This window comes from Dipodomys ordii, unplaced genomic scaffold, assembly GCF_000151885.1.
Source record: "Dipodomys ordii isolate 6190 unplaced genomic scaffold, Dord_2.0 Scaffold78, whole genome shotgun sequence".
Taxonomy (NCBI): domain Eukaryota; kingdom Metazoa; phylum Chordata; class Mammalia; order Rodentia; family Heteromyidae; genus Dipodomys; species Dipodomys ordii.
In genome coordinates this window covers 1,540,085-1,566,871 of record NW_012267294.1, presented here as the reverse complement: position 1 = coordinate 1,566,871, position 26,787 = coordinate 1,540,085, and the positions used below count along the sequence as shown (strand labels likewise).

The 26,787-nt window shown below is 47.3% G+C and overlaps 1 protein-coding gene across 6 annotated transcripts; it reads right to left on the bottom strand.

Annotated features, from left to right (window-relative positions):
- Positions 1-235: 235 nt before the first annotated feature.
- Mov10 (Mov10 RISC complex RNA helicase) lies at positions 236-26,204 on the bottom strand. 6 transcript variants are annotated; one of them, XM_013024734.1, is made up of 21 exons: positions 22,559-22,715; positions 22,139-22,349; positions 10,066-10,269; positions 9,540-9,775; positions 9,137-9,395; positions 7,855-7,989; positions 7,232-7,400; positions 6,489-6,643; positions 6,068-6,244; positions 5,806-5,953; positions 5,289-5,447; positions 4,982-5,085; positions 4,702-4,799; positions 4,382-4,598; positions 2,847-2,964; positions 2,461-2,652; positions 2,149-2,223; positions 1,173-1,298; positions 1,010-1,098; positions 655-776; positions 236-570 (listed from the first exon to the last, which is right to left on the bottom strand). In XM_013024734.1, the coding sequence occupies exons 2-21, from the start codon at positions 22,273-22,275 to the stop codon at positions 479-481; spliced, it is 3,012 nt and encodes a 1,003-aa protein (XP_012880188.1). In that variant the 5' UTR covers positions 22,276-22,349; positions 22,559-22,715; the 3' UTR covers positions 236-478. The 6 variants fall into 6 exon arrangements, 5 of the variants coding, with proteins under 5 accessions (XP_012880188.1, XP_012880187.1, XP_012880186.1 ...); XM_013024732.1 differs by lacking the exon at positions 22,559-22,715 and adding an exon at positions 26,141-26,204 and having other exon boundaries at positions 244-570; positions 6,489-6,670; XM_013024731.1 differs by having other exon boundaries at positions 244-570; positions 6,489-6,670; positions 22,559-22,651.
- Between the last annotated feature and the right edge of the window lie 583 nt (positions 26,205-26,787).

The window sequence follows — 26,787 nt, the reverse complement described above, 5'->3', positions numbered from 1 at the left end:
GAGCAAAGGGATGAGGTCATGGCTGGCTGTGAGCCCAGGAGATGGATGAGGGAAGTGATCTGTAGTGGGGGCTAAACTTAGAAATCTGTGTGGCTTCCCTGCCCACTGGATTTCCTCCCTTGGAAATGGGGGGGGAGGGGGCACCTCTGGGCAGACCTTAACAGTCTCACCCTCCAGTAAGGGTCATTTTGGGGGCACAGGAAGTTGGGGGTGGGGCTGAGGAGACATAAGCAAGAGGCTTTTGCATAGAACAAGATTTTGTTTTCAAGAGTTTTTCTTCCTCCCTTCCCCCAAGTGTTAGCAGCTTGGTATGTCACTCTCCCCAGCAGGGGAGGGGAGGAATGGCTTGGGTTGTAAACTCCCTCCCCAGCCTTCCTGTCCTTCCCAGGGGCAGCTGGGCTGGGTTCAGGTTCAGGGTTGGGCAGCGGTTAAGGCTTGGCTGGCGTGAGAAAGCTGGCAAAGGCAGGCAGCTGCATCTTCAGAGCTCATTCCTCCACTCTGGCTCCACTTGCAGGCACAAGCTCCCTTCACCCTCCCTCTCCTGGGGGAGGTAGTCACGGCAGTGGGGGCCTTGGAAGAAAGGAAGTATACTTTTTGTCTTTTTTTTTTTATCCCCCTCTTTTCTTTCCCTAGATGTCCCTGGACCCTTCATACCTGAGGTAGAGGGGCTGAGCTTGCTCAGACCTAGGAGTGAGTTCTGTCCCTGCTGCAGGTCCAGTTTGGCAGGAAAGGGGCACCCAGTATACCCTCCGTTTTCTTTACAGAACTCCAGGAATCTGTGGGTACAAGGATGTTGGCACATGACACTAGGCAGGCCTGGCTAAGTAGTACCGGAGATGGTGCATCATCGGAGGTGGAGACCAGAGGCCAGGCCCCAGTCATCAAAGGTACACAGCCCATACACATACAGTGAGGCCTAGCAGAAGCATAAGTAGTTGGCTAACAAAGACACATAGTCTAGGCTGGGCTAATGGCCACCAAGAAGGATTTATGGGGTGGGAATGCTCACGCTTTCCAGTCGGGGTCATGGCCCAGGAGAAGAGGGTTGCCTATTACGATGAGTAGAGCCTTGGCCCGGGTCACTGCCACATTGAACCGCTGGAAAAGAGGTGCTGAAGTTACTGAAGGATTCTGAGGAAGGAATAATTCCTGCCACCCACCAGTCCTCAAACCTTAGGGTTCTTAAGGAAACCCAGGTTGAAGTCCAGGTCCAGTTGCACAAAACCCTGGCTGCTTCGCACAGTGGAGATGAGGATGACACTTCGTTCTTGCCCTTGGAATTCTTCCACGGAGCCCACCTAAGATGAGGGTTGGCAGGGCCTGAGGCCAGGTGGGCTCAAGGGGAACAGGCCTGGGGTGGGGGCGGTGAGGAGGGAAGGGAAGGGGCGCCTTGTTCTGCCAGGATGGTACCAAAGTCACAGGGAAGCTGTGATGGCCAGGAAAAGGGGACAAGAGGTATACCATGGAAGCTGAAACCTATTCAGCTATGGGGTGGACCTGGAAAGGGTTCAAAGCAAAGCAAACATGGCCAAGACTACTAGTAAGTGAGCAGTGTTTCTGAAACTTTTCTGAAGATAATCATAAGTCCTACCCTGGTAGGATCATAACAACCCTGGGTATAATCCAGAACTCCTGATCAGAATTGTAAGGGAGAGGCCTCTAAATCATAAAGCAGTGGTTTTCAACCCTGGCTGCACCTCAAATCACCTGAGGAGCTGTAAAACATACCAGTGCTTTGGCTCTGCCCCCAGACAGCCACGTTAATTGGCTGGGTGGGGCCTTGGCACTGGGTGTATTAAAAGCTCTCCAGGTGGTTTTTATCTGCATCTAGTACTGTGAACAACTACCTCAAAGCCAAGCTACTGAGAATGGGGGCAGAAAGGGGCTGGCAAGGTCACATGACAGATAAGACTGTGGAGTTTGGACTTCATCCTTTGGGCAGAGGCCTCAAACCTGCCTGCTGGTAAGAATGACGTAAGTGCTTGTTAAATAAACAGGCCTCCTGATTTCATCCCTGATCTACCTGGGGAGAGCCTCAGGTCTGTCTCAACATAGTGGAGTGGGACAGGGACACAAGCGGAGGGCTCTGAAAGTGGAGAAGTGAGGGGTACCCAGAAGGCAGGGAGCAAATGTGGAATAGTGCGTCACCTTTAAGTCCTTGATGTCATCCAGTGCCCGCAGCTCCCTGTCAAGTCTGGTAATACAGTGGCGGATTTTTTCCACCTGGAGGGAAAGGAAGAATGCCTTTCTCTCTTATGTGCCCTCACTCAAAAGCAAGAGGAAAGAAGCAGGCAGGATGCCAGGGAGGAGGGACAAAGAGGTTGAGGACACCTGACCTCTGTGCTCTTCTGAGATCTGAGATAAGGGCCGGCAGAGGTTGGGGGCTCCTAAGTCTCTGCCTATTTAGGGAGATGCCAGCTGTGGGGAGGTTCCACCTTTGCTGCAAACTGAAGGCCAGACCTGCTTCCGGTATGGAGAGATGACCCCCACACTTCGAGGGTTCAGGCGGGCTTTGCCTTTCTTGGAGGAAGGGGCCAGGAGCAGCTTCAGGTAGGAAGTCACTGTGGCGGCCTCTTCAGGGTTGAAGAAGGATGGGCTATTGCCCTCGCGCTCATCTTTGCCCATTACACCATGAAAGATGATGGGAAAGCCCTGGACATAGGGTAAGAAGAAGAAACCCTCAGACACCCTTCCCAGGAAAGTAAGGGGTCCCTGGCCAAGATGACAAAGGGAGGATAATAGAGCATCTACTCTGCACTCAAGTTCCTCCTGCCACGTTCCTTCAGCAGGAGGAGGCAAGTCAGGGTACAAGGTGGGGAGCCCGAGCCTGCTCTGCTCAGCCTCACCTGTCTGGGAAGACCCTCCCAGCGGCAGAAGCGCTCCCGATCAACTGTGTCTGCACAGGCCTGCAGTTCCCCCTCGTAGTACAGTCGGTTAGGAATGTCCAGGATGGTGGGATGAGACCTAACAGGTAGGAGGAAAAAGGAAACACAAGACTGAGGGTTGGATTGTTTCTGCCTGCCTTTGGGGACTCCCATTCCACCTGCCCTAGGCCCACACACAGCTTCCGCCTTCCTGCTCCTTGCCCAGGAGGCCTTTCATTCAACGTCACAGCCAGACCACAAAAGAATGAAATGTGAATTCACACAGCATACAGGCCAGGAATTTCATTGGCCAGCTGAATGACTTTATTTTTTAGAAAACTAAGACATTAATGACCCATTCAAAAGATAATACACACACAAAGTATTTCCTATGACCACCACTGATAAACTTTGTTAAACCCTAAGATATGAGTGCTATAACTAACATTTATTAGACTCATCAATAATAGTGTAGAAATAATCTAGAAGTCTGTTTTTTTAAGTACTGGAGTTTTAACTTAGGGCATCTTGCTTTCTGCACACATACTCCACTACTTCCGCCATACCTCCAGCTTTTTATTGCTTTTCTAAGGTATTTTTCCAGGTGCGGTCTCCAACCTCCTAAGCAAGCTGGGATTACTGCTTTAAGATCATTATTTATTTATTTAATCCCGAGGTCTGAACTTAGGACATTTCTACACAAGCACTCTATCACTTGCACCATACTTTCGATTCTAATCTAAGCATTTCTGATGTCTGATGGTATAGTTGTAGTTGCCAGTACTGGAGCTTGAACTCAGAGCCAAGGCTCTGTCCCTTAGCTTTTTCATGTAAATCTGGTGTGCTACCACTTGAACCACAGTTCCATTTCCAGCCTGTTGGTGGTTAACTGGAGATAAGCATCTCATAGCCTCTCCTGTTACAGGCTAGCTTCGAACCACTGGGCTCAAATCTCAGGCTCCTGAGTAGCTAGGATTATAGAAATGAGCTACAGGCACTCGGGATATATAGTCCTTTTCTAAAAGAAATATACAAAATGGGTACAGTGGCACACATCTGTAGCTCCAACTACTTAGAAGGTTGGGCCAGGATTGCTTGAGCCCTGGAGTTGAGTCCAAGCTTGACAACACAGACCTGTCTCAAAAGGGAAGGGGAAAGTGTGGGTATAGCTAGCCTAGCCTGTGCAAGCCCATGGGCTTGACACCTAAGCACCACATACACACACAACACCATAAAAATAGCAGTATATAGCTTACAGCTCTATGCTTATTTAAAAACAAAACAGAACACCTGTATTCTGCTTTTCTTATTTCTTTTGGGTTGCCTAGAAACTTAGACCCATTCCTGACCTATGCTAGTATACAGATTAGCCATGTGGTCCAGAATGAAAACTTATGGCAGCGGTGATGGGGCTAGAAAGAAACCAGCACAGAGTCTTTCTGAATCACACAGGCCCACTAAGGCCCCAGCTGAGGCATGTATGGGACAGCAGTGTCCATGGGGAGAGATGGGAATACCTGTAGTTTCGGAGCAGTTTGGTTATAAACTGGGGGTTGTAGCCATTGGGGCCCTTCTTGTACAGTGTGTTATAGGTGAGCAGCCGTTCCAGCAGAGAGTACCCCAGCCCATACTTCTGGGTCAGTGGGGATCGTAGTACAGGCCCCAGCTGCCGAGGGTCTCCTGCCAGCACCAGCTGCCCTCCTGGGTTGCCTGTGTCCTTGACTTCCATCAGTCCTGGGAGTCAGAGATGGAATAGGAAGAAAGGTGAGTGGGGAAGGGACCTCTCTTATTCCAGGCAAGGTGGCACACCTGCAGCCAGCCATTCTGAGCCCCTCACCTGCTATGGCCACCAGACTCTCAGGCTCCATGCAGTGACCAGCTTCATCGATGAAGATGTGTGTGAAGTGATCGATGGGAAACTGAGCTGACACCAACCTGGGAGGTGTCAGGCCAGGCAGGGTCGTTCCCAGACACCTCACTACCTGACTTAAATGTTTACTACCCGAGCTGACTCCTCAATGCAGTCGTCCCTTCCCATGGACCCTTCTTTCCCGTCTCCCTAGCCCTGTCCCTCTGTACTTACACTTACAACTGAGATACATGCACACACTTCCCACCTGCTGGCAGTGATGAGGGTGGTAATTAAGACCCGATATTCCTGTAGCTGCTTCTTGGCAGGAAACACATACTCGCCCTTCCTAGGATCCCAGTTACAGCAGGGCTGTGGATTGTGAAGCAACAGAGGAATCAACATAGCTCTACCCATTCTCAACTCTACAAACAATGGAAAAGGTCCCTCGCTCACTCTGCAACCATGAAAAAAAGATCCAGAAGTCAACCCAGCCAAGGTCCCACAGCAAGGGTTCAGATCTAAGCTTCTCCCACCCCAATGCCATTCCATGTCATCCTATTGAGCCTAGGTACCTTAATATCCTCAGGTACCATGCGGATATCCCTGCTGGGGGCCAGGAGGCGGTAGATGGAGCTGGGCAGGTGGACCCGGAGCCGCTGACAGAGAAGGTCAGCTCCAGAGTTAGAAGGAGCACAGGCAAGGATGTGAGCTTTAGGCAAGTGCTTCACCACCTGCAATGAACATGTACAGTATGGAAACAACTTCCTGAGACACTGGGATTCAGACCGAAAAGTGTGGCAGCACTTGTCTCCTAGAGCTCAGGTGACATAAACGGTTAAGTTCTGACTTCCATGTCCTTGACAGTTCAAATAGCACCTTAATGCCGAGTGACTACTGAAGTAAATATTACGGTCCGTAATGACCACTGCACAACTGTGCTCAGCCGCCATACAGACCCTTATTTCCAGCCTATGCTGTGGATGCGGCACAGTGTAAGGAACATTAGAAGGTAAAGGGAATCAGAATCTGGGGACAACTATTTGAAGTTCAAGGAATCAGGAGTATGGGTTTTAAGTGTTCAAATCTCACCTGCTTAATGGCCTCCACCAATGTGACAGTCTTGCCAGTCCCTGGAGGCCCAAAGATGATGTAGGGGGCTGGCCGGGTGGTGCCCATAACAATATGCTTCATAGCCTGCAGCTGCTCTGGGTTTGATTCCAAACTCCGGTCAAACAGCCTGGCAAGAAGGGCCAGGAATATCAACTTCGAGTCATCCAGCATCCCAGAGGACTTTGCGGCTCCATGCCCTATACCACCCTCCGAGGAGCCCCAGTGCCCCTGCCATTCTCACTTAAGCTTCACATCTGCAGGAAGTAGTGCAGCCCCAGAAGAGGCCACAGGAAAAAGCAGAGGTGACAGTGGCCAGCGTCCTGTCAGTTCCAAGGCACGGTGCTGGACCCTCAGGGGCTGGCGGTTGAAGGTGAAGTTCACCTTAAAGGTCAATCCATCCACAAAGCGGTTCATGAGGCTTTGGGCAGGGAGAAAAGAAAAGAGCTCCAGTCAGGTGGGGTGAATATTCTCTCCACCTCCCATTCCTCCACTTGCTCTTCCCAAGACTTCCACACAAATCTATCTAGAAGAGGAAGCTGCTGGTATAGTTCAGGGTTCCCCTAAAGAAAAAGCCTCCTGCTATGGAAGCACACTTGGCCTTAGAGACAAGCTTGAACGTGTTCTGGTTGGGGGTGTGTGGGGGGGAGAACCGCAACACTTACCTTGGAGAAAAGCTCAGCTTGACACGGTCCAATTCCACCTTGTGCACAAAGCCCTTGTAGGTGACAGAGTCTTCCTGGTGTGTCTCAGAGGACAAGAGGGCAAACAGGTGATCACCGCGTAGCACTGAGGGGCGGCTCTCAGCCACCCCGGGAACCTGTGGGGTGTGAACACAAGCAAGCTTCTATCCTAGGGATGGTAGTCAAAGGCTCTTCAGACCCGAGAGACAAGTGAAGCTCTGGCCTCAGACTCGTGCTAGCCCTACTCTTCTCTCTTCTCCTATTAGACAGGACAAGACTTTGGAGAGGGAGGAGCCCCACAGGCTACTCAGAGGTGCCAAGCCCAGGAATCTAGAACATGTAGGGCAGGACTCCAGAACCTGCAGCCACCTTCCCAGTCCATCCAATTAGCCTTTTGGCCAGCTCAGTTTCTACTTTGCCTCTGAAATTTAGTTCAAATCAGAAAGGGCCACAGAATGATGGAGTCCAGCTCTGTGCTTTTTATATAAGGGACTTAAGGATCAGAGAAAGCCACGTCACATATCTAAAGGCAACAGAGTCTAGGATAAAACCCCACTGCTCTGCCTACATGTCTCAGTTATGGCATAGACTGTCCACCTGTTTCATGTTGAGCGCTCTGGGACAGCAATGAATTCATCGTTATTCTAGGTATGATCTGCTGTCAAGAATCACAGCTTAAGGTTGACTGACTTGGGCCCACCCTTGCACTGTATGCAAGTTCCGACCTCCAATGTGAGCAGTCTGGGGTTCTGGTCCATGGGGTCCCAGGTCATGGGCACCGACTCCAGGTCGTAGTGTCGGATGTCATGCTCCATCTGCAGTTCCTCCAGGTGCAACAACAACCGGAGCTTCATCTCATAGTTCCTCCACTTCAGGGCTGTCTCCAACTGGGCCCTGGCAGTGATGGTCGGGGGTGGGGTGAGGGCAGGAGTGAGGGCAGGCACAGTAGGCAACCCCCAGGTCTCGGAACTCCACCCTCTCCCACCAGAAGCTCTGGAACTATGAAAGTCGTGGTTGGAAGCAAGGAAGACTGCCTGTTGTAAAACTGTATCCCTTACCCTGCTTTTAGTTTCATTTAATCTCCTATCAGTTCTTCATTGATCGCTATATAAGATTATAAAATAAAATGTTTTTGTTTTGTTTTTTAGGCAATTATAAGCGCTCTCACTGTTCTCCACTAGAATGGCCAAGGCCCACAGTGACTGGTTCACCTAGAACAGTGCTGAGCACTGTCAGTGAGAGGAGAACGAAATGCCTGGGAGGCTCAGGACAGAAGTGCTGGGAAAAGGGCCAGCAGGGAGGAAACAGAGGAGAGGGAGGAGTGCGGGTGGGGAGGGGTAGTACTTACTTGATCTTTGCAATCTCTTTAGGGGCAGTGAAGACACTTGTTCCCTGAAGAAGGATAGGTAGCACTTGCCTGAGGTGGGGTGGGGGGTAGTAGGTCCCCAGCGCCATAGTTAGCTCTAGTTCATAGCCTTTAGCACTGTGGGATGGAGGAAGAAGAGCTGTCATAAACATGCAAACCCCTCCCACCTTCAAACTCTGGTAATGCCACCTCTTCCTTGGAGCGTGTGCTAGGTTTTTTGGTCAGTCATGGGGCTTGAACTTGGGGCCTGGGCATTGTCCCTGAGCTCTCATCACTTTAAGCCACAGTGCCACTTCCAGTTTTCTGGTGGTTAATTGGAGATGAGAGTCTCATGGACTTTTCTGCCCAGGCTGGCTTTAAACCACCATCCTTAGAACTCAGCCTCCTGAGTAGCTAGGATTACAGGCATGAGCACCAGCACCAGGCACACTAGGTCTTTCTATAATACGACTGCTCTACCCAAGAATGCACTAATTCATGTGCCAGACTAGTCCAAAGTTGGACCATTCTTATTGTTGTTAAGTGCAATACTAGGAACGCTTAAAAAAAATACACTACATAAACACCTGTGGATCATTCGAGACCTGGAGGACTGAAGTCCAAAGGCAAGTGGGGCAGAAAAATTCTCGAGATTCTTATTTCCAATCAACTTGCAAAAGAAACCACACTGGGGGCATGGCTCAAGTGGTACAGTGCCTGCCTACTGGGTTGAATTCCCCGTATCAAAAAAAAAAAAATTGAAGTAGTCACAATTCTTCTTGCAAGGAGTAGCAGAGACCTACATTTCCAGCTAGGGGGGTGAAGGGTGTGTGTGTGTGGGGGGGGGATCTTGAGTTTGAAACAAGCTCTGACAAAGTTATCAATACCATAAGAGGGTATGTGTTAAATAGTAGAGTGCTTGCCTAATGTGTGAGGCTCTGTCTTAATTAGAGAGGGGAGGAAGAGAATATTGGTGATAGAGCTCAAGTTAGAGCATATGTCATATGTTTAGGATGCATGAGGCCCTGGATTCCATCTCTAATACCATCAAAAAGGGAGGGATGGGTGGACAAACAGAAATGTCTACAATGGGTTGCCTGATAATCAGTCACAGAGTGACTCAGATCTATCGCTTTCTTGCAAATTGCTTCCTAGATAGTAAAGGTACAGGGAAGAAAAGGGGCTCTGGCTCCCTACTCCTAGTTCCAAGCTCTGGGCAATTCCCAAGGATCCACTATTATGGTCAGGATGTGCCCAGCCTGGACAGGGTTGGGGGAGGAGTTACCGGTCAGGTCTCTCTCCTTCCTCTACACGGTTAGTCACTACAGGGTTGCCAGTGATCCGAACACGCTTGTATGGAGTTGTGGGCTTCAACTGTGCAGCCAGGGGGCTATGGGCAACAGCTGCCAGGAAGCGGGCAATGTAGAAAGTTCCAGCTTCTTCTGATTCAGACTCTCCTGGTCCCAACAGTTCCCAGAGCACAGTGGCAGGGAAGTAGCCCACAAAACTGGTCTTACAGTGGACATGGAGTTCATAGTATTCACCTGGAAGAGGAGGACTGAGTGAATAGGATGAGATGGGGAATCTCCCTGCAGTTCCGTTCCAAGACATAAGTGTGCTTTCCAAAGCTTAGCCCACCCAGAATGAGTCCATGTGTGCCGGTCTTTTCCCTTTGGGAATATACTTACCAGGGCCCAGGGGGCAGGGCAGTTCCTGATCAGCATTGTAGAAGGTAAACTGGGGTGTCCAGCAGAGTGGGAAGAGGTGAGTGAGAGTAACAGGCTTGGGCCCTCCATTCCGAAGCCTAAGGGTCAGTACTTCCTTGCGGTTTAAATCCAGGCGGATAAGAAGCTGCCCATCTCGGGCTTCATGGGGCCCCTGGACTTCCACATCTACCCCATGCTTCCCGTGAAGATACTCAGCCCTGAAGAAAGTAGAAGGCAAGCAGGGGAAATGAAGTGTAAGGGGCCTGGACTGGGGGGCTGCCCTGGGTAACGCTGTAGGACTAATAGGTTGGCAGAGTGTGGAGAGCTATGCTCAGGAAACGGCCCCACCCCTCATCCCCACCATGACCAATTTCCTGCCCTTACTCCATTCCCAAAGAACAACCTGAAGCAGTCCTCTGTTTTCTCAGCCAGAAGGCCTCCTCTCCACCCCCCCCCCCTCCCCCCACCCCTGCCCTCCACACCCTTCCCACCGGACACACACACACACCTGTCATAAAAGATCTTGGCTAGCAGTGACTTGTGGTGGTTGCTGATATCTGACCCCAGCTTCATTCTCCTCTTTTCTGGGAACCGCACATCGACCCAGGGGTCGAGACTGAAGAACCTGACCCGAGTCTTGGTGACGTAGGCCAGATTTGCAATCTTCATTCCATACAGCATGGAGGAGAAGCCAGGGGCGGGGCTCCCAAAGCTGCCAGAAGCAGAGGAGACTGGGAAGTGAGGGAAGGCAGAGCCAGTAGGAGGCAGGGTGGCGGCAGGGGGTACAGAGGGCTGGGGACAAAGGCTCCTGAGGGTCACTGTGCTGGACACACCAGCGCTGCTGTGGGGCAATATGGGGCTCAGACAGAGACTTGGGCTGGGGATGGCTAGATTTTAAATGTCTTAAGGCAAGGCAACGGAACTTTCTTTCCAAGGTAAAATATAATCGTCTTAACAGCAGGTTGTGGATTGTGTACTACATAGGAGAATATTCCTATCACGGGCTGTTGGTTGGGAAGACTAAGGGAAGAAAGAAAGAAACAGATTTTTATTTTTTAGGGGGAGGGACTATTGGGACAGGAAAAAGAAAATGCAAACAACCAGTGGAAAACACTAAGGCCAAAGGGGAACTCAAATGAGTTGACTCAGGAGTGGACGCAGGCCCAGCCTGTGGGGGAGGAGGGAGAAAGGGGACCAGAGAGAGCAGAGATGTCCAGAGTATGGGCAAGCTGGCTGATCAGACAGCAGTTTCCACCCGAAGTCAAAGGGTGCAGGTGGAACCCAAGCAGGAAGGGAAAGGATCCTTCTCCAGAGATCAAATAGCCTGGCTTTGTGCCTAGAGAGGTGAAGACAGGGAAAACTGGTCAGCAGGACAATAACCTCAAGGTTCAGCTTCTGGAATTCAGTTTAGTAAACTCAACAAACACTTACGGAGGCCTGTTAGGTGCCAGACACTGCACTAGATGCTGGGGGGTTCCATGATGAGAGACATCCAGTCCCTGCCCTGAGGACCACTCAGCCCGAGCCCATCAATTCCAGTGTGGCCACTGGTGTGCAGCTGCTGAGGCTCCCTGGATAGCTCACTGAGCTCAGGTGGGGCACTGACCACAGCCAGGGGTAGGGGTGGGTTTCCAGAGGATGAAGCGCATTACCCAGGCCAGAGGACATCCAAGGTGAGCAAAGATGAAGGGTACAAACCATCTGTAATTTGCCACTCCGGTTAAGGCAACCCTTACTCAGTTACTACAGTATGCCCCTCAGAGGCTGGCTTTGCTTCTTTCCTCCTCTAACACATCCATCTGGGAACAGAGCTCAGTGGCAAAGTACATAAGTATTTGGGAGGCCTAGGGTTCAATCCTCAGCAGCATAAAACAAAAAGGGACAGTAAAGACTTATCTTTTAAAGATTATGGTGAAGCTTACGTGAGATACTGACATCACAGGGAAGCACTTAGTCCAGTGCTTGGCACATAGGAGACCTCAGTAAGGGTGAGTGATGATTAGTATGACATATAGTTTGGTTGTACTAGAATGGAAAGTGCAAAAAAAGGGAATGGCAGGAATTGCAGGGGTAGGCAGGGACCCAGGAGCCAGAGGACACACCCATGCGTGACATACTTGGGTCTCATGATCTCAGAGTGTCACCTTACCCCCAATGCTTTGCAGAGAGTTAAAGGAAATCTCTGTTCCTAAGAACTCTGCTAATCCCTATGAACTCTCAGGGCTAAATCAGCATAGTTACACACTAGAGTACATGGTAAGATCATTTCTGGCTACAAACATTTACCTAGTGCCCCATCTAGAACTCTGCCCCCCTCTGCCCCCCAAGCAAAAGGAGAGCGGTGCCATTTAGAAGGATGAAACTGGCTATGATTTGTTTTCAACAGATAATAAATCATTGGAAAGCATAATGGAGAATGCTCAATAAATGTTAGCTACTATTAGTATTTGTATTAGTAACAGTGGTACTAATGGTGGCAGTATAGGAGGAGTAGTAACAACTTACTTTCAGCCCAGCCAGAGGCTACCCTGTGGCTACAGAACCACTGCAGGTGGAAGGTTTTAAGCAGGGGGAGTGGCAAGATCATATTTGCATTTCAGATCACTCTGGCATCAGGATTGGAGCATGGATTTGCTGGAGCCAAGACTGTAGGCAGGGAGACCAGTTAGAAAAAGGATACGGTAATTGTTTGGGTTAAAAGATAACAAGGCCTGCATAAGACATTGGTAGAAATAGAAGAGGGACGGATCCTAAAACATTTAGAATGTCATTTAGCAGAAAGTGCAGACTGACAGCACAGAAGAGGAAAGGAGCCTAGGATAACCTAGAAATCAGGGCTTGGTGTCTGAGACTATCCTTAAGCAGGAGAGAGACAAGAGAAGGTCAACAAAAGGACCATAAAATAAATCTGCTCATACTGGGTTTGAGATTCCTGTGGTCTAAAGGCAGTTGTGGCTCATGTGAGTTACAAGTTGAGAACTCAGGCAAATGTGAGCCTAATGTTAGGGAATCTTGGGTTGGGAGTTACAGCCAGGGAAGTATTTGGGATCACTCCAGGGAGTGTGAGTTGCCTGAGGCCAGGACAACCCAGGGAGAAAAAGAAACTCTCAGGAGAGAGAGAACCAGAAGTCTCCACATCAGGCCTCAGAAGGGTCAAATACCAATGGGTGACTAGGAATAAAGATAGTCAGGTAGTCAGGACTAAAAAATAAATAAAAATTAAAAAAATCAGGTATCAGCATTAATTTTCATCGTGTTTCTTTAGTCTTCCAGTCATAAAGTCCCATAGGTTGAAACACAAACCCAAATGTCTATCAAAACCAGTTTGGACAGGTATCTTGATATGCATTCTTCTCAGAGCAGATCAGATACACTGTCAAGTCATTAGTGCAAGAATAACTTCTTGTCCCTCATAACCCAACCATAAAGAACCACCACCACCAACAACAGTGCAGGAGCCTTAGCTATAGGCACTGTGCCCATTCCAGCCAGAGGTGGCCAGCCAATAACCTAGGACCATGACAGCCAGATCATCTAGTTTTCAAAGAAAGACATAAACAAATGGGCATTGGTGGTCCCTATCTGTAGTCTTAGCTACACTACACGGGAGGTAACACACAATAAGTTTTAGAGAACCCCCCATTTCAATCGAAAAAGCTGGGTATGATAGTAGGGACTAGTCATTCCAGGTACTTAGCATAAATATAAGTGTAGTGGTTGGGGCCAACCAAGACAAAATGAGAGGCTCTGTCTCAAAATTAGAGTATTTGGGTGTTTATGGCTCATGCCTATAGCTGTTCAGAAGGCTGAGATCTGAGGATCACAATTCAAACCTGGCCTGGGCAAGAAAGTCTATGAGATTCTTATTTCTAATTAACCACAAATATGCTGGAGATGGAGTAGTGGTTCAAGAGGTAGAGCACTAGCCTTGAGCAGAAAAACAGCTAAGCAAGAGTGAGAAGCTTAGAGTTCAAGATCTCAGTACTAGCAAACACAAAAAAAACCTTTCTGAAGCCAGGCACTGGTGGCTCATGCCTGTAATCCTGGCTACTCAGGAGGCTGAGATCTGAGGATCAGTTCAAAGCCAGCCTGGGCAAGAAAGTCTGTGAGACTCTTATCTCCAATAAACCATTAGAAAAACTGGAAGTGGCACTGTGGTTCAAGTGGGAGAGTGCTCACCTTGAGCTGAAGAGTGCAGGGACAGCACCCAGGCCCAGAGTTCAAGCCCCATAACCCACAAAAAATAAATCTTTTTTTTTTTTTGGGTCCGGTTGTGGGGCCTGAACTCTGGACCTGGGCGCTGTCTCTCAGCTGTTCAACTCAAGGCTAGCATTCTACCACTTGAGCCACAGCGCCACTTCCGGCTTTTTTCTTTTTGCTTATGTGGTGCTGAGGAATCGAACCCAGGGCTTCAGGCATGCAAGGCAAGCGCTCTACCACTGAGCCACCTTCCCAGCCCCAAATAAATCTTTTTGAAAGTTGTCTTCCCCAGTCTTTAACATCTGAAAATGTCAATCTTTTACTTTTTTTTTTTAAACAAAAACTGGTTCCTTGTTTAAATCTGAATTTCAGGTCACAGATTTTTATAATCAAGGATCTTTCCTTCTGCTTACAATCATTTGTATTTCTTCTGTGAACCGTCTGATCATACCCTACTCTTCCTCAATTTTTCAGGGCTCTATGAACTCTCACATTAATTGTCCCCAATTAATGACTCTATACTGCACAGCCTAAGTCTAGCCCTTTAATATGGCATACTCTTGTCCTCCATAGGAACAATGATAGTTATATTATCACCAGAAACCTGTAACTGAGTACTTACTGTGCTAAGTACCTTTAATGCTCACAACAACCCTTTGAGGTAACAACTACTGTCACTCAGTTGAGAAGAAACTGAGATACCTTCACATGATGTTGGGCCTCTAGTCAATCATCCTCAATAGTCTGCCCTGTGCTGCCCCTGGCCTTTCCTCAATGCCTGAACGTTATCTAACTTTTTCAGACTCAATTCAGAGAAGACTAAAGGCCAAAGGAATGATATTTCAAAATATAGTATCATGGGGCTGGGAAGGTGGCTCAGTGGTAGAGTGCTTGCCTTGCATGCTTATGAAACCCTGGGTTCAATCCCTCAGTACCACATAAGCAGAAAAAGCCAGAAGTGGTGTTGTGGCTCAGGTAGTAGAGAGCTAACCTTGAGCTGAAGAGCTCAGGGACAGTGCGCAGGCCCAGAGTTCAGGCCCCACAACTGACAATACATACATACATACATACACATCAGAACAGTAGTTCCATGTTTTGCAAACTTTAGCCACTCTTACTAGGATTTTATTTTGAAAAAGCTATGTATTAATTCAGTGGAATGTATTGTTAAGGTTATACATACTAGAGGCCAAGATAAGACTTTTTTTTTTTCTAGCTTTATGGCTTTATCCAAAGCCACCTTCATACCAGAAGCCAGAATAATCCAAAACCCTGATTCTGTCTCCTATTTTAGAATCTTCCATGTTTAAGATTTTAAACAAAATAACACACCTATCAACACTTCTCTATGGCTCACAAGGACCTGCCCAAACAGCTACTGCCTCCCTTTGGTTACCAAGTTCAGGGGAACCCCAAGCCTTTGTAAATGGAGCTCCCTTTGTGTCTGAAATGTTCTTCCCTTATATTTGCTCATTTCTTCTAACCTTTCAAGGCTCTACTCAAATATCACCTTCTCCCCAAACCTCTGGTTTCTAGACTAGGTTTTGTTTCCACACACAATTGTACACTCCCAAAGTGTACAGGACTCTTTCTTACAAGCACTCATCACAACAGCAATTAAATGATTATCTGTTTAATTGCTACTGCCTTCCTTAGTTAGGTTCTTTCTGTGCATCTCCAGCCTCTGGAGGGTCTGCCTTCACCACCGGGGGAGGGCAAGTCAGTATTTGTGGAATAAAGAAGTGAATCCAGTCAGAAAGGGCGACTTATGTCAGTATTCCTAGTTACTCAGGAGGCTGAGATGTGAAACCAGCCACAGGAGAACAATGAGACTCTTAAGTCCAAGTGAAGGTGTAGCTCAAGTGACAGAATGCCAAGCTGGAGCAACAAAGCCAAGGGAGAGTATCCTGACCCTGAGTTCAAGCCCTCATAGAACCAGTACAAACTGCACCCAAGACATTTTATTTTCTTCTCTCAAAAATTTGTTTAGCATGGTAGGGCACACTTGTAATTCTAGATCATGAGTTTCAGGTTAGTAGAAACTATAGTGTGGAGTCTCTACCCATCCTTATAACTTAACCATAAGAAAACATCAGTACAAGCTGGGTTTACACCTGTAAACCTAGCTACTCAGGAGACTGAGATCTGAGGATCACGGTTCAAAGCCAGCCCGGGCAGGAAAGTCTGAGAGACTCTGATCTCTAATAAACCACCAAAAAACTGGAAGTGGAACTGTGGCTCAAGTAGTAGAATGCTAGCCTTAAGCTGAAGAGCTCAGGGACAGTGCCCAAGCCCAGAGTCCAAGCCCCACAACCGACAAAAAAAGAAAGAAAGAAAGAAAACATCAGTGCAGGAACCTTAAAAACAGCTGTGGAGGGGCTGGGAATGTTGGTTAGTGGTAGAGTGCTTACCTAGCATGAATGAAGCCCTGGGTTTGATGCCTCAGTACTACATGCCTCACTGCCACATAAACAGGAAAAAGCAGCTGGAAGTGGTGCTGTGTCTCAAGTGGTAGAGTGCTAGCCTTGAGCACAAAGAGGCTCAGGGACAGAGCTCAGGCACTGAGTCCAAGCCTTTGGACTGGGGGTAAAAAAAAAAAAAAAAAAAAGCTGTGGAAACCAGGAGCTGGTAGCTAATCAGAAAGCTGAGATCTGAAGATTTCCATTCCAAGCTAGTCCAGGCAGACAAAGTTTGTTAGACTCCAAATTAACCAGCCAAAAACAGGAAGGGGAGGTGTGACTCGAGATGTAAAGTTCCAGACTTGACTAAAAATATAAGGAAAAGCAGACTGGTCCTGAATTCAAGCAAAAAAAAACCAGCTAGCTGTGTACCAGGCGCTGGTGGCTTATGCCTATAATCCTAGCTACTCGGGAGGCTGAGATCTGAGGATTGCAGTTCAAAGCCAGCCCAGGCAGAAAAGTCCCTGTGAGAATCTTATCTCCAATTCATCACACAAAAACTGGAAGTGGTGCTGTGGCTCAGATGGTAGAAAACTAGCCTTGAGCACAGAGGTTCAGGGACAGTGTTCATGAATTCAAGCCCCACAACTGACCAAAAAACAAAACAAAAACAACAAAATCTGTGCATACTGTTCCTCACCCAAAACAGATGCAGCTAGCAGATAATCTAGGCTCAAGACAGACAGATCCGTTTTCAAGGAAACACAAAAATCAGCAAGTGCAGGTGGCTCATACCTGTAATCGTAGCTACTTGGAAGGCAAAGATTGAGAAGATCATAGCAGCCAAAGCAAAAAATAAATGAAAGTAAAAATTTGAAGTTCCTCCCATCCCCATCTTAACAGATAAAGAAGCTACATATGGCAATGTACATCTATCATCCCATTTCCTCCAAAACCATAATATAAGACTCATAGTCCAGGGCCGCATTGGGCAAAAAGGAAGGCTCTATCTCAAAAATAATGAAAGGGGTGGGGGGAGGAAAGAAGGGAGAGTGGGAGGAAGGTAAGTCTATTTTTGTAATCTTTTGCATGGACTTATCAGGAAGGAAGACAGAACTTGCATTTGCATATTTTGCAATGTCTACAGATGCTACTACCCCTGAAATCTTTCTCAAGTGATTGTTTTTTAGCCCTACCCAAATTCATCTGCCTCAGGTCTAAGCCATTAAAACAACAACAACAACAAAAACTTAATACATAGCTCTAACACGTAAGCTACAGCTTCCCTTCAGGATCTGTGGTAGTTACTTGGATGTAGAAGTCTCACAGACTTCCTTGCCCAGGCTAGCTCTGAATCTTGATCCTTGTATCTCAGCCACCTGGGTAGCTAGGAGTATAGGTATGAGCTACCAGTGCCTGGCAGAAAAATAAAAATAAAAAAAGAAAGAAAAAAAAAAGAAAAGATTTTTGACTATTTTTTTTATTGTGAAAATACTGTACAGAAGGGTTACAATTACATGGGCAAGGTGAGTTTTGACTATTAAAACCTATTTTGAAGCCAGATGCCAGTGGCTCTCACCTATAACCCTATTTACTCAGAGGCTGAGATCGTGGAGGATCATTGTTTGAGGCCAGGCAAGGTAATAAAGCTCACCACATTCTATCTTCAAAATAATGAACAGATGGCAAGGCTGGAGGCATGGATCAAGTGATAGAGCAACAGCCTAACAAATACAAGGCCCTGAGTTAAAGTACCACCAAAAATGAAAGGAAAAAAAATATAATGTCTATATATTAACATATACTACAAATATATGTAAATAAAATGGCAAAGGTAATATAAACAAATTCAACAGATGAATATCAAAAAATACTTGAGATATGGGGCTGGAAAGGTGGCTCAGTGGTAGAGCGCTTGCCTTGCATGCCTGAGGCCCTGGATTCGATTCCTCAGCACCACATAAGCAAAAAGAAAAAAGCCAGAAGTGGCGCTGTGGCTCAAGTGGTAGAGCACTAGCTTTGAGCTGAAGAGCTGAGGGACAGCGCCCAGGCCCAGAGTTCAGGCCCCATGACCAGACCCCCCCCCAAAAAAAAATACTTGAGATATAGATGGCTGGCAAGGAAATTTTTGTATCTTTATTATAAAGGTGAAATGGGGGTTACAGTTACATAAGGTAATGAGTGTATATTTCTTTTTAAACACTGTTATCCCCTCCTTACTCCCCCCACCCAAGGTTAATTTTTGCAAGGCAAGCGTTCTACCACTGAGCCACCTTCCCAGCCTCCCAAGGTTAATTTTTATAATATCCAAGTGTGAGACCCTAAGGTTTCCACTATTACTGCTAAGGGGGGAGGGAATTAAAGGTATATAAAATTAAAGGTAAATTGTTGGGTGCCAGTGGCTCATACCTATAATTCTAGCTACCGAGGAAGCTGAGATCTGAGGATCTATGTTCAAAACTAGCCTGAGCAGATAATTCCAAGAGACTCTTTTGTCCTGTTAACCAATAAAACATCAGAAGTGGATGTGGCTCAAGTGGTAGAGCACCAGTCTTACACAAAAGCTGAGCCAGAGTGTAGGCCCTGAGTTCAAGCCTCAGTACTAGCACGAAAGAATAAAAACAAGAGCTGGGAATATGGCTTAGTGATGGAGTGCTTGCCTAGCATGCATGAAGCGCTAGGTTTGGTTCCTCAGTACCACATAACCAGAAAAAGCCAGAAGTGTGTTGTGGCTCAAGTGGCAGAGTACTAGCCTTGAGCAAAAGAAGCTCAATGCCCAGGCCCTAGGACTGGCAAAGAAAGAAAGAAAGAAAAATAAAGAATAAAAACCAAGGTAAAGAGTAAGGTGGGGAAGAGAGCCTGACAATAGCTGGCTCAGCAACATCTAGGCTACACCCAAAGTAAGCTATCAATGTCCAGAGGAAGAAACAGGGGTTTATTACCAGCAAAAGGGCTAACTTCATAGTATTTCGACCAGGCTTTAAAGACTACATGGGGGCAGGGATGTAGACAAAACCTATTTCTTCCTTTTGAACACACATAGTTCAATCCACCCAGATTGTCTCTAAAATATTTACAGATAACTATCTTGTCTCTGAATTTTCTCTTTTCAAGGCAAGTATTTCTCAGTTTCATTGACTGGGTCCCATGAAAGGCTATGCATGAACCCAGAGAGGTCTTTCCTTCTCTTCCATATACTAAGGCCAAGGTCAACCTCCTATTTGCATTAAAGAAAAAAAGAAAACCAAGAACAGCCAGTTGGCAGTAGCTCAAGCCTGTAATCCTAGCTATTCAGGAGGCTGAGATCTGAGGATCTAAGCTCAGAAGCCAGCTAAGGCAGGCAAATCCATGAGACTCTTCTCTCCAATAAATCGGTAAAAAAAAAAAAAAAAAGTAGAGCTGTGACTCAACTGTGGAAGGCTAGCCTTGATGGAAAAAGTTAAGGGTCAGAATCCAAGCCCTGAATTCAAACCCTAGTATTGGCACCAAACAAACAAAAAAGTACATAAAAGATTACTTTTGGGGGCTGGGAAGGTGGCTCAGTGGTTAGAGTGCTTGCCTTGCATGCATGAGGCCCTGGGCTTGATTCCTCAGCACCACGTAAGCAGAAAAAGCCGAAGCGGTGCTGTGGCTCAAGTGGTAGGGTGCTAGCCTTGAGCTGAAGAGCTGAGGGACAGGGCCAAAGCTGAATTCAGGCCCCATAACCAGAAAAGAGAAACAAACAAAAAAAAACTTTTGAGCTTCAATAACTATTTCTTTGGGACTCCAGATGTTGCTCAGTTATGGAGCAATTGTTTGCCTAGCCCTGGGTTCTATTATCAGCACTGCAAAATAAATAATAAATTTAAAATAGTGTGCATTTGTTGTTTCAGCTACCGGTGAGGCTGAGGCACAGACACTGAGTTTAAGGAGAGCCCAAGGCTGAGAGAACTGTCCCCAAAACCAAACAAAAACAAAAAAACCATAACTCCCCCCCTCAATGTCACTCATAATGAACCGCTACATAGTCTTCTACATGCAATCCAACATAGCTGATCCCTATATCCTTGCTGAAAAACATCTTGTGTAGTTTTGGTTTACAGTTGGCAGACTCCTCCAATCAAGCTATAGTAGGGCTCCCTTCCCTGGGCTCCTTAGGCTCTTTTTTTTTTTTGTCAGGCATGGGCCTGACCTCTGGGCCTGGACCCCGTTCCTCAGCTCTTCAGCTCAAGGCTAGCGCTCTACCACTTGAGCCATGGCGACACTTCCATCTTTTTCTGCTTTTGTGGTGCTGAGAATCAACCCCAGGGCCTCAAGCATGCAAGGCAAGCATACTACCACTGAGCCACCTTCCCAGCTCCCCCCTTCCCCCTTTTTTTTAATGCTCCCACACTGGGCATACTCAGGGTCTAGGCAAAGTCAGCTTAAATTTTTTGCTCAAGATTACCACTTGAGCCACTGCTCCACTTCTGGCTTTTTGCTGGTTAGTCTCTTGAACTTTCCTGCCCAGACTGGCCTCAAACTGTAATCCTCAGATTTCAGCCTCTTGAGTGGCTAGAAGTACAGGCATAAGCCATCTGGTCTGTCTTTAACAGCAGTTCTGTAGGTCCATTTTGCCAGAATCACCACTCTTGATGTTTCCTTAGTATATTCCTATACACTGGACACTCCCCCAATCCTAACTCTCCTCCAGTATATATCCAGGGTTGTGCTTTTGGATCTGGAGCTGAGCTCTAAGGTGAACTCATATATAGGAAGTATCCACAGGAGGTATTCCAAGACCAGTCCTCTAGAATTCCTATTAACTGTATTATAATTCTCTTCTACTCTAAGTAGATTGTACACATATCATACATAGCCTCGCCTCCCTAGAATTATCTTTCATCCGTGGCACCCACAGTGCCTACAACGCCGTAGGGATCTAAATCAAATCTTCATCATCTTTGCCTCTTCTTCAGATGTTGCCCAAGCATTAGTCAAAACAATATCCTAGGAGCAATATTCTGGTCAGTACGGAAAAAAAAAAATTCTTTCTTCTCCCCAAATCCTCGAAACCACAAGTCTACCAATTCAAACTAAGACTGCCACAAAACCATAGAAGTCATTCTTACCCATACCGGTTTGCTAAAACCCAACCTTCTTTCAAGAGATCTCTTATTAAGACACCCTGTCCCCCCACCCCGCGCCCCTGTGTTTATTTGTACAACTCTTTCTGATCCCTGTTAAATTGTTTTCTGGTTTTCGGCCCACGGCCAGCAGCAGCCTGTTGATAGAGTTGTTTTTGAAGCACACTTCTATGGTTTGACAGAAGTCTCTTTGATTTTCACTTGGGTGGTAACAGGAAAAGGAGACCAAATATCTTCAGCCACAGGGTGAAAGGGGCCTCCCGGAGGCTGGCCCTGGCTCTGGGTCTCCATGGAGAAGCCACAGGTGCTAATAGAAGCTGGGTGCATACGTAGTGTGTGTGTGTGTGTGTGTAACCTCCTCTCCATGGCTCTCGGAGATTTCTCCCTTCCACACTGTGCCTCAGGAGCTCTCCCAGATTCTGGACGCCCCCCCTCCCCGAGGCAGCAGCCCCTCAACATCGGGCCGGGGATCCCCGTGAAGCCCGCGCCAGCAAGGCATTCTCCTCCGTGGTCTAGGCCCCCCCCGCCCCCGTGTGGGCCTGGACCCCCCAGGGGCTCCCCCGACCCCGACCCCAGCCCTGTGGGCTCGGTCCGTGCGCGCAGCCCCGGTCGCGGGAGGCGGGGAAGCGGGCGGCCCCGGAGGATCCTCGGGGACTCTGCGCGGGGGCCCGGCCGTGAAGAGCAGGCGGGCTCCGGGCGGCGCTGGCGGGGCGTGGGCTGGGCGCGGGAGGAAGGTCTGCGCTGCCCCGGGACTCCCCAGATCCGCTGGGGACGCCGTGCGTCCGCGCCCCGGGGCGGAAAGGTGGCCCCAGCGCAGGATCGCGGCGGCGGGCGCGCCAGACCCAGGATTCGGGGTCAGGGGTGGGCCGGCCCGTACCTGGTCTTGAAGTCGCGGTTGTAAATGGTCCGCAGCCGCTCGCGATCAGTCTCCAGGTCCAGTCCCCGGGCGGCCAGGAAACTCTCGAAGTGCTGGCCGGTCTCCCGGAGCTGTCGGTAGCTGAACTTGCTGGGCATCGCGGCGGCGGCGGCGGCGGCGGCGCGGCCCAGGCGGGAGGGTCGGTGAAATGAAACTGAAAGTCGCCGCTGCGCTGTAAGTTAGGGCCCGGGGTGAGGGGCAGAAGCCGAGAAGCCCCCACCTCCGACCCCCCAGATCCTGGACGCCTTCGGGCTCCACCGGCCTCCCCTCTGCTCGCCCCTACCTGAGCCTTCCCTTCCGTCTGTTCGCCCAGTCCCCTCCCCCTCTTTGCATTAACTCTTTCCTGAGGCGCTGACCCCTCCCTCAGGGCCCTCCCCTTACCCCCAGCTTCCTCCCCTGGCTGCTGGCCAGGGGAAGAACGTGGCTATCGCTTGGGGCCCCCCCAAACAGCCCGGCGTAGGTCTGAGACTCCCCGGGGTGACCCCCACGCCCACCCTCCGGAGCCTTGGGACTTATTGAAAAGCCGGAGAGCAAAGGGCAGGGGCTGGAACTTGGGTCGGCCGCAGCCGGACTGGGGCCGCTCGCCCAGCACCTCCCCCAGACCGCCAGGCACTGAAACCAGCACCGAAGCGGCGGCACGCCCCCCTCCTCCATTTCCAGACTCTGGGCTTCAGATGTAGGGAGGAAGGCAAGCACCGAAGTTTGGGGGAAGGATTGGGGTGGGGGGAGAAATGAGATAAAGGTGTGTACGTGTGGGAGTGAGGGACAGGGAGTTCTGCCAGGAAGAACAGTGAAGACTTTTCTTCTGCTACACAGTCTTCATTATGTTGAAAGACTGGGGATCCTTAACCTTGAGCCACATATTTGGGCACTTAATTACACTCTAGTCTGTATTGCTCTTTTATTGTTCTTAGTATGAAAGTAAGGGCTGCCCCAGTCATCAAAACATAATTAGCTCCCTGAGAGCAGGGTACTATTATGTTAGGCAATGAATAGTTAACAGTTAACAGCAATGTGCTTAAGCTGTTTAGACAAACCAAAGGGGGTGAGGCTACTACAAAAACAAATATAACAAGCCTTTCGCATCTAGTTATCCTAGAGAGAAATTAATAATAATAATAAACCTACTAGGATGGGTTAAGGATACTAAGTTAAATAAAAAAATGAAGCATACCAAAGCTAGTGCTGTTGTCCAAGAGCCCCCAGGGAGGCCACACAATCTAACGTATTGTGAGAAAAGTCCAGGACCCAGGTCATGCTCCACATTGTACAAACCCCCTACCTTCTTCCAGGCCAACAACTAAGGAAAGGCAGGAATAACTGGCTTTAACAACAGGAAATGCAATCTTAGTGAGAATCAGAGCTACAGGGATGGGAAAACAGGAGCAGGAAAAATATGTTCATGCCCTAGAAATTGATTATGCAAAGTAGTGGGAAAAAAATAGGAAAGCAGACAAAGATTTTACCTTTTCTCTCCTCCAATTTCTTGATGAGGCCCTAGAGTAAAGAGGGTGAACTAAAAATCCCCACTGCTTAGCTAGGCAGCAGTGCTAGTACAGTAATCCCACCACTCAGGAGGCTGAGGCAGATATATGATGACTTACAGGCCAGCCTGGGCCACAGTGCAAAATAAAAAAAAACAGAAACAAAACTGCTGTTGCTTACAATCTCAAAAATCTACCATCTACACACTACCCAAATTGACTTAATTCTGAACCCAAATTTAGGTCCTCATTATACCTGGACATAAAACTTTTGCTTTTTTTGGTTGAAGCTAACTTGTGCATGTTTCCCAAACACAATAATCACTTGGGTAAAAATTTTCTGCCATATGTCTCTAATGTGTCTGGGGGAAAAAAATCTCTTTTATATGAAATTGTTAATTTTGCGAGCAGTTCTGTCTAGAATGACCTTCCTACCTTTCATATACAGTTCAGGTTTCAGTACCTTACATCTATCTGCACTTAAAAAGAATCCAATCTCCAAGTTAATAAAATTGCTTTTAGTGTGAGTCTGAACAGTACTAAAAACAGTCTGAAACTTAACTTTAGCCAACAGCATTACTGGACTAGGTCTGTATAGTGTTCCAAGATAGGTTGCATTTTCTTAATTCTCTACTTGTTGAGTTCAAAAACTGTTTTTGAGTGCTCTCTAATCTTAAAGCACCTAATCTAATCTTAAAGCACCTAGAAACAACCCTGAAATTGGTCACAGTTTATTCTCATTATTTGAAGATCTTAAGTTTGCAAATTCAGTTCATATTTCTTTTAACCCCAAAGTCCATACTTATAGTGCTTTAATTGGTTTCCCAGTGTACTCATTCCCAGATGAGACAGAACAGTGTGATGCTCAGTCTTCTTTGGAACTCTGAGCTACATCACCATCCAGACCCTTTGCTTTGTTTCACCCTCATAAACCCTGTTCCTTTCAATGTTTTGTTTCCATGATTTAATGTCGTTCCCCCCCTCCCCGACTCCGTGCTTTTTGGTGATTTTGCTCCTTAAAATGATGCCCAAAGGTAGTGCCAAAGTGTAGTCTTTCTAAAGCAAAAGAAACCTTTATAGAGAAAAACTCTTTTAAATGAACTTGTCACAAGTTTCAGTATTTCCTTATTCAAGATCAGCAGTAGCTGGGTGCCGGTGGCTCACACCAGTAATCCTAGCTACTCAGGAGGCTGAGATCTGAGGATTGAGGTTCAAAGCCAGCCCAGGCAGGAAAAGTCCGTGAGTCTCTTATCTCCAATAAACCAATAGAAAACCAGAAGTGGTACTATAGCTCAAGTGGTAGAGCAGTAGCCTTGAGCTGAAGAGGAGGGACAATGTCCAGGCCCAGAGTTCATGCCCCAAGATGGACAAAAAAAAGAAAAAAAATTAGCAATGACTGCAAAATCCAACCACCCTAATAATGAGAACTGTATGTCCTTGCAAATAACAAGAGGTGCTGGATTGATTACTACCCTCAGAGGACATATATCTCTATGTATATTTATATATAACTTCTTTGTTCAAAGAAAAACTTTTGTTATTTCAGCTTAGGCTAAATGACATTCAGTTTTGGCCTAAACTTATCAATCTCCCTTGATTTTCTTTTTTCACTGGGAGGTAGTAGAACTAGAAGGTAGTCATGAGTATCTGGTTTACTTGCAAGTTCTTCATACAAGCCTATAAATTAGGCCCAATTACAGTGGAGTACACACTTGGGAAGGTTTTCAAGTTTTTGCTAGTTTGGGCTATACAGTGAGATTTCCACCTCATACAAAGAGACTCAAGAAGCCTGTAGATGAATTGGCACTCAGATATATACATCTTTTTTTTTTGTTTTTAGTTTGGAAAGAATGTGCTGAAGTTTTCTAAGTATCCCATGAACCTACACAAGTCTGGCATCCTAGTTTTGGATTATGAAACCGAGAATAGGCATTAGAACTAGGTGACCAACAGCAGGACAACCACTGAAGGTCAGATGAAACAGCATTCATAGCTTTCATTTCAAACTCAAACTCCCCAGTGAGGTCTCACAAAAAACTCCTTTCCCTAGGGCACTACAGGCCGATTTCAGCAGTGAATGATAAAATAGACAATCAAGTAACTGTTCTACTAAGGGAGAAGTCTCAGGGCTTCCAAAAGTGTCCTTCACCCACTTCCACAACCCAGGGTTTTAGATAGCCTAGAGGTGTTTTGGGACTTGTTGTTTCTCGCTTTTGGTTGTTGTTTTCTTTTTTCTTTTAGTTTTTCTGGAATAAGAAAATCAATGGGAGAGCTTGGGGGCAGATCGATAAAAGCTAACAAATTCAGGGAAAGATTGTTTGAATTTGTTTAGGAATGGAATGTAGTTAAATAGCTCTCCAAGAGGACAGGATTTAGACCAGGTCTACAGTATTCCCAGGACTGCAGATGCTGAGGCAAGAGTTCAAGGCCTACCTGAAAAACCAAAAAAAAAAAAAAAAGGGAGGGAATTTAAACTGACCTTGGATGGAGGGTGAAGCTCAGAAACTCCCTCTGGTTCTCTGCTGGGAACCAGGATACAAAGCCTTTCCCACAGGTCATCAGTAGCTAAAGCAAACTTGAAGGAAAGGAAAGCAGCATTTAGAGTTAAGCCAATGTGAAATATTACCTGAGCAAGGATTCTCTCATTTCTACTTCCTGCCTAGTGATTGCAATCATACGTAGGCCTTGTTTTCTGAATAATGGGTACAGAAGGTAAGATTTTCCTAATTACCTTTGGAAATCTCAAAACCTTTGAATCATTGGCAGCTTTTGGAGGGAGAGTGGTATGATCCATAGATTTTGTTCATATTAAAAGATGCTTAGTACTAGTGGTTCACACCTGTAATCCTACTCAGCAGACTTTAGACCTAAGGATGGAGGTTCCTAGCCAACCTTGGCATGAAAATCCCAGATATTCTTATCTACAAGCAACAACAACAACAACAACACCTAGAGCTGTGGCTCAAAGTGATACAGCACTAGCCTTGAGCAAAAGAAGCTCAGGAACAGTGCCAGTCCAGGAAGAGTGCCAGTCCTTAGTTCAAGACACACACACACACACACACACACACACACACACACACACACACACACACACACACACACACACACACACACACACACCTG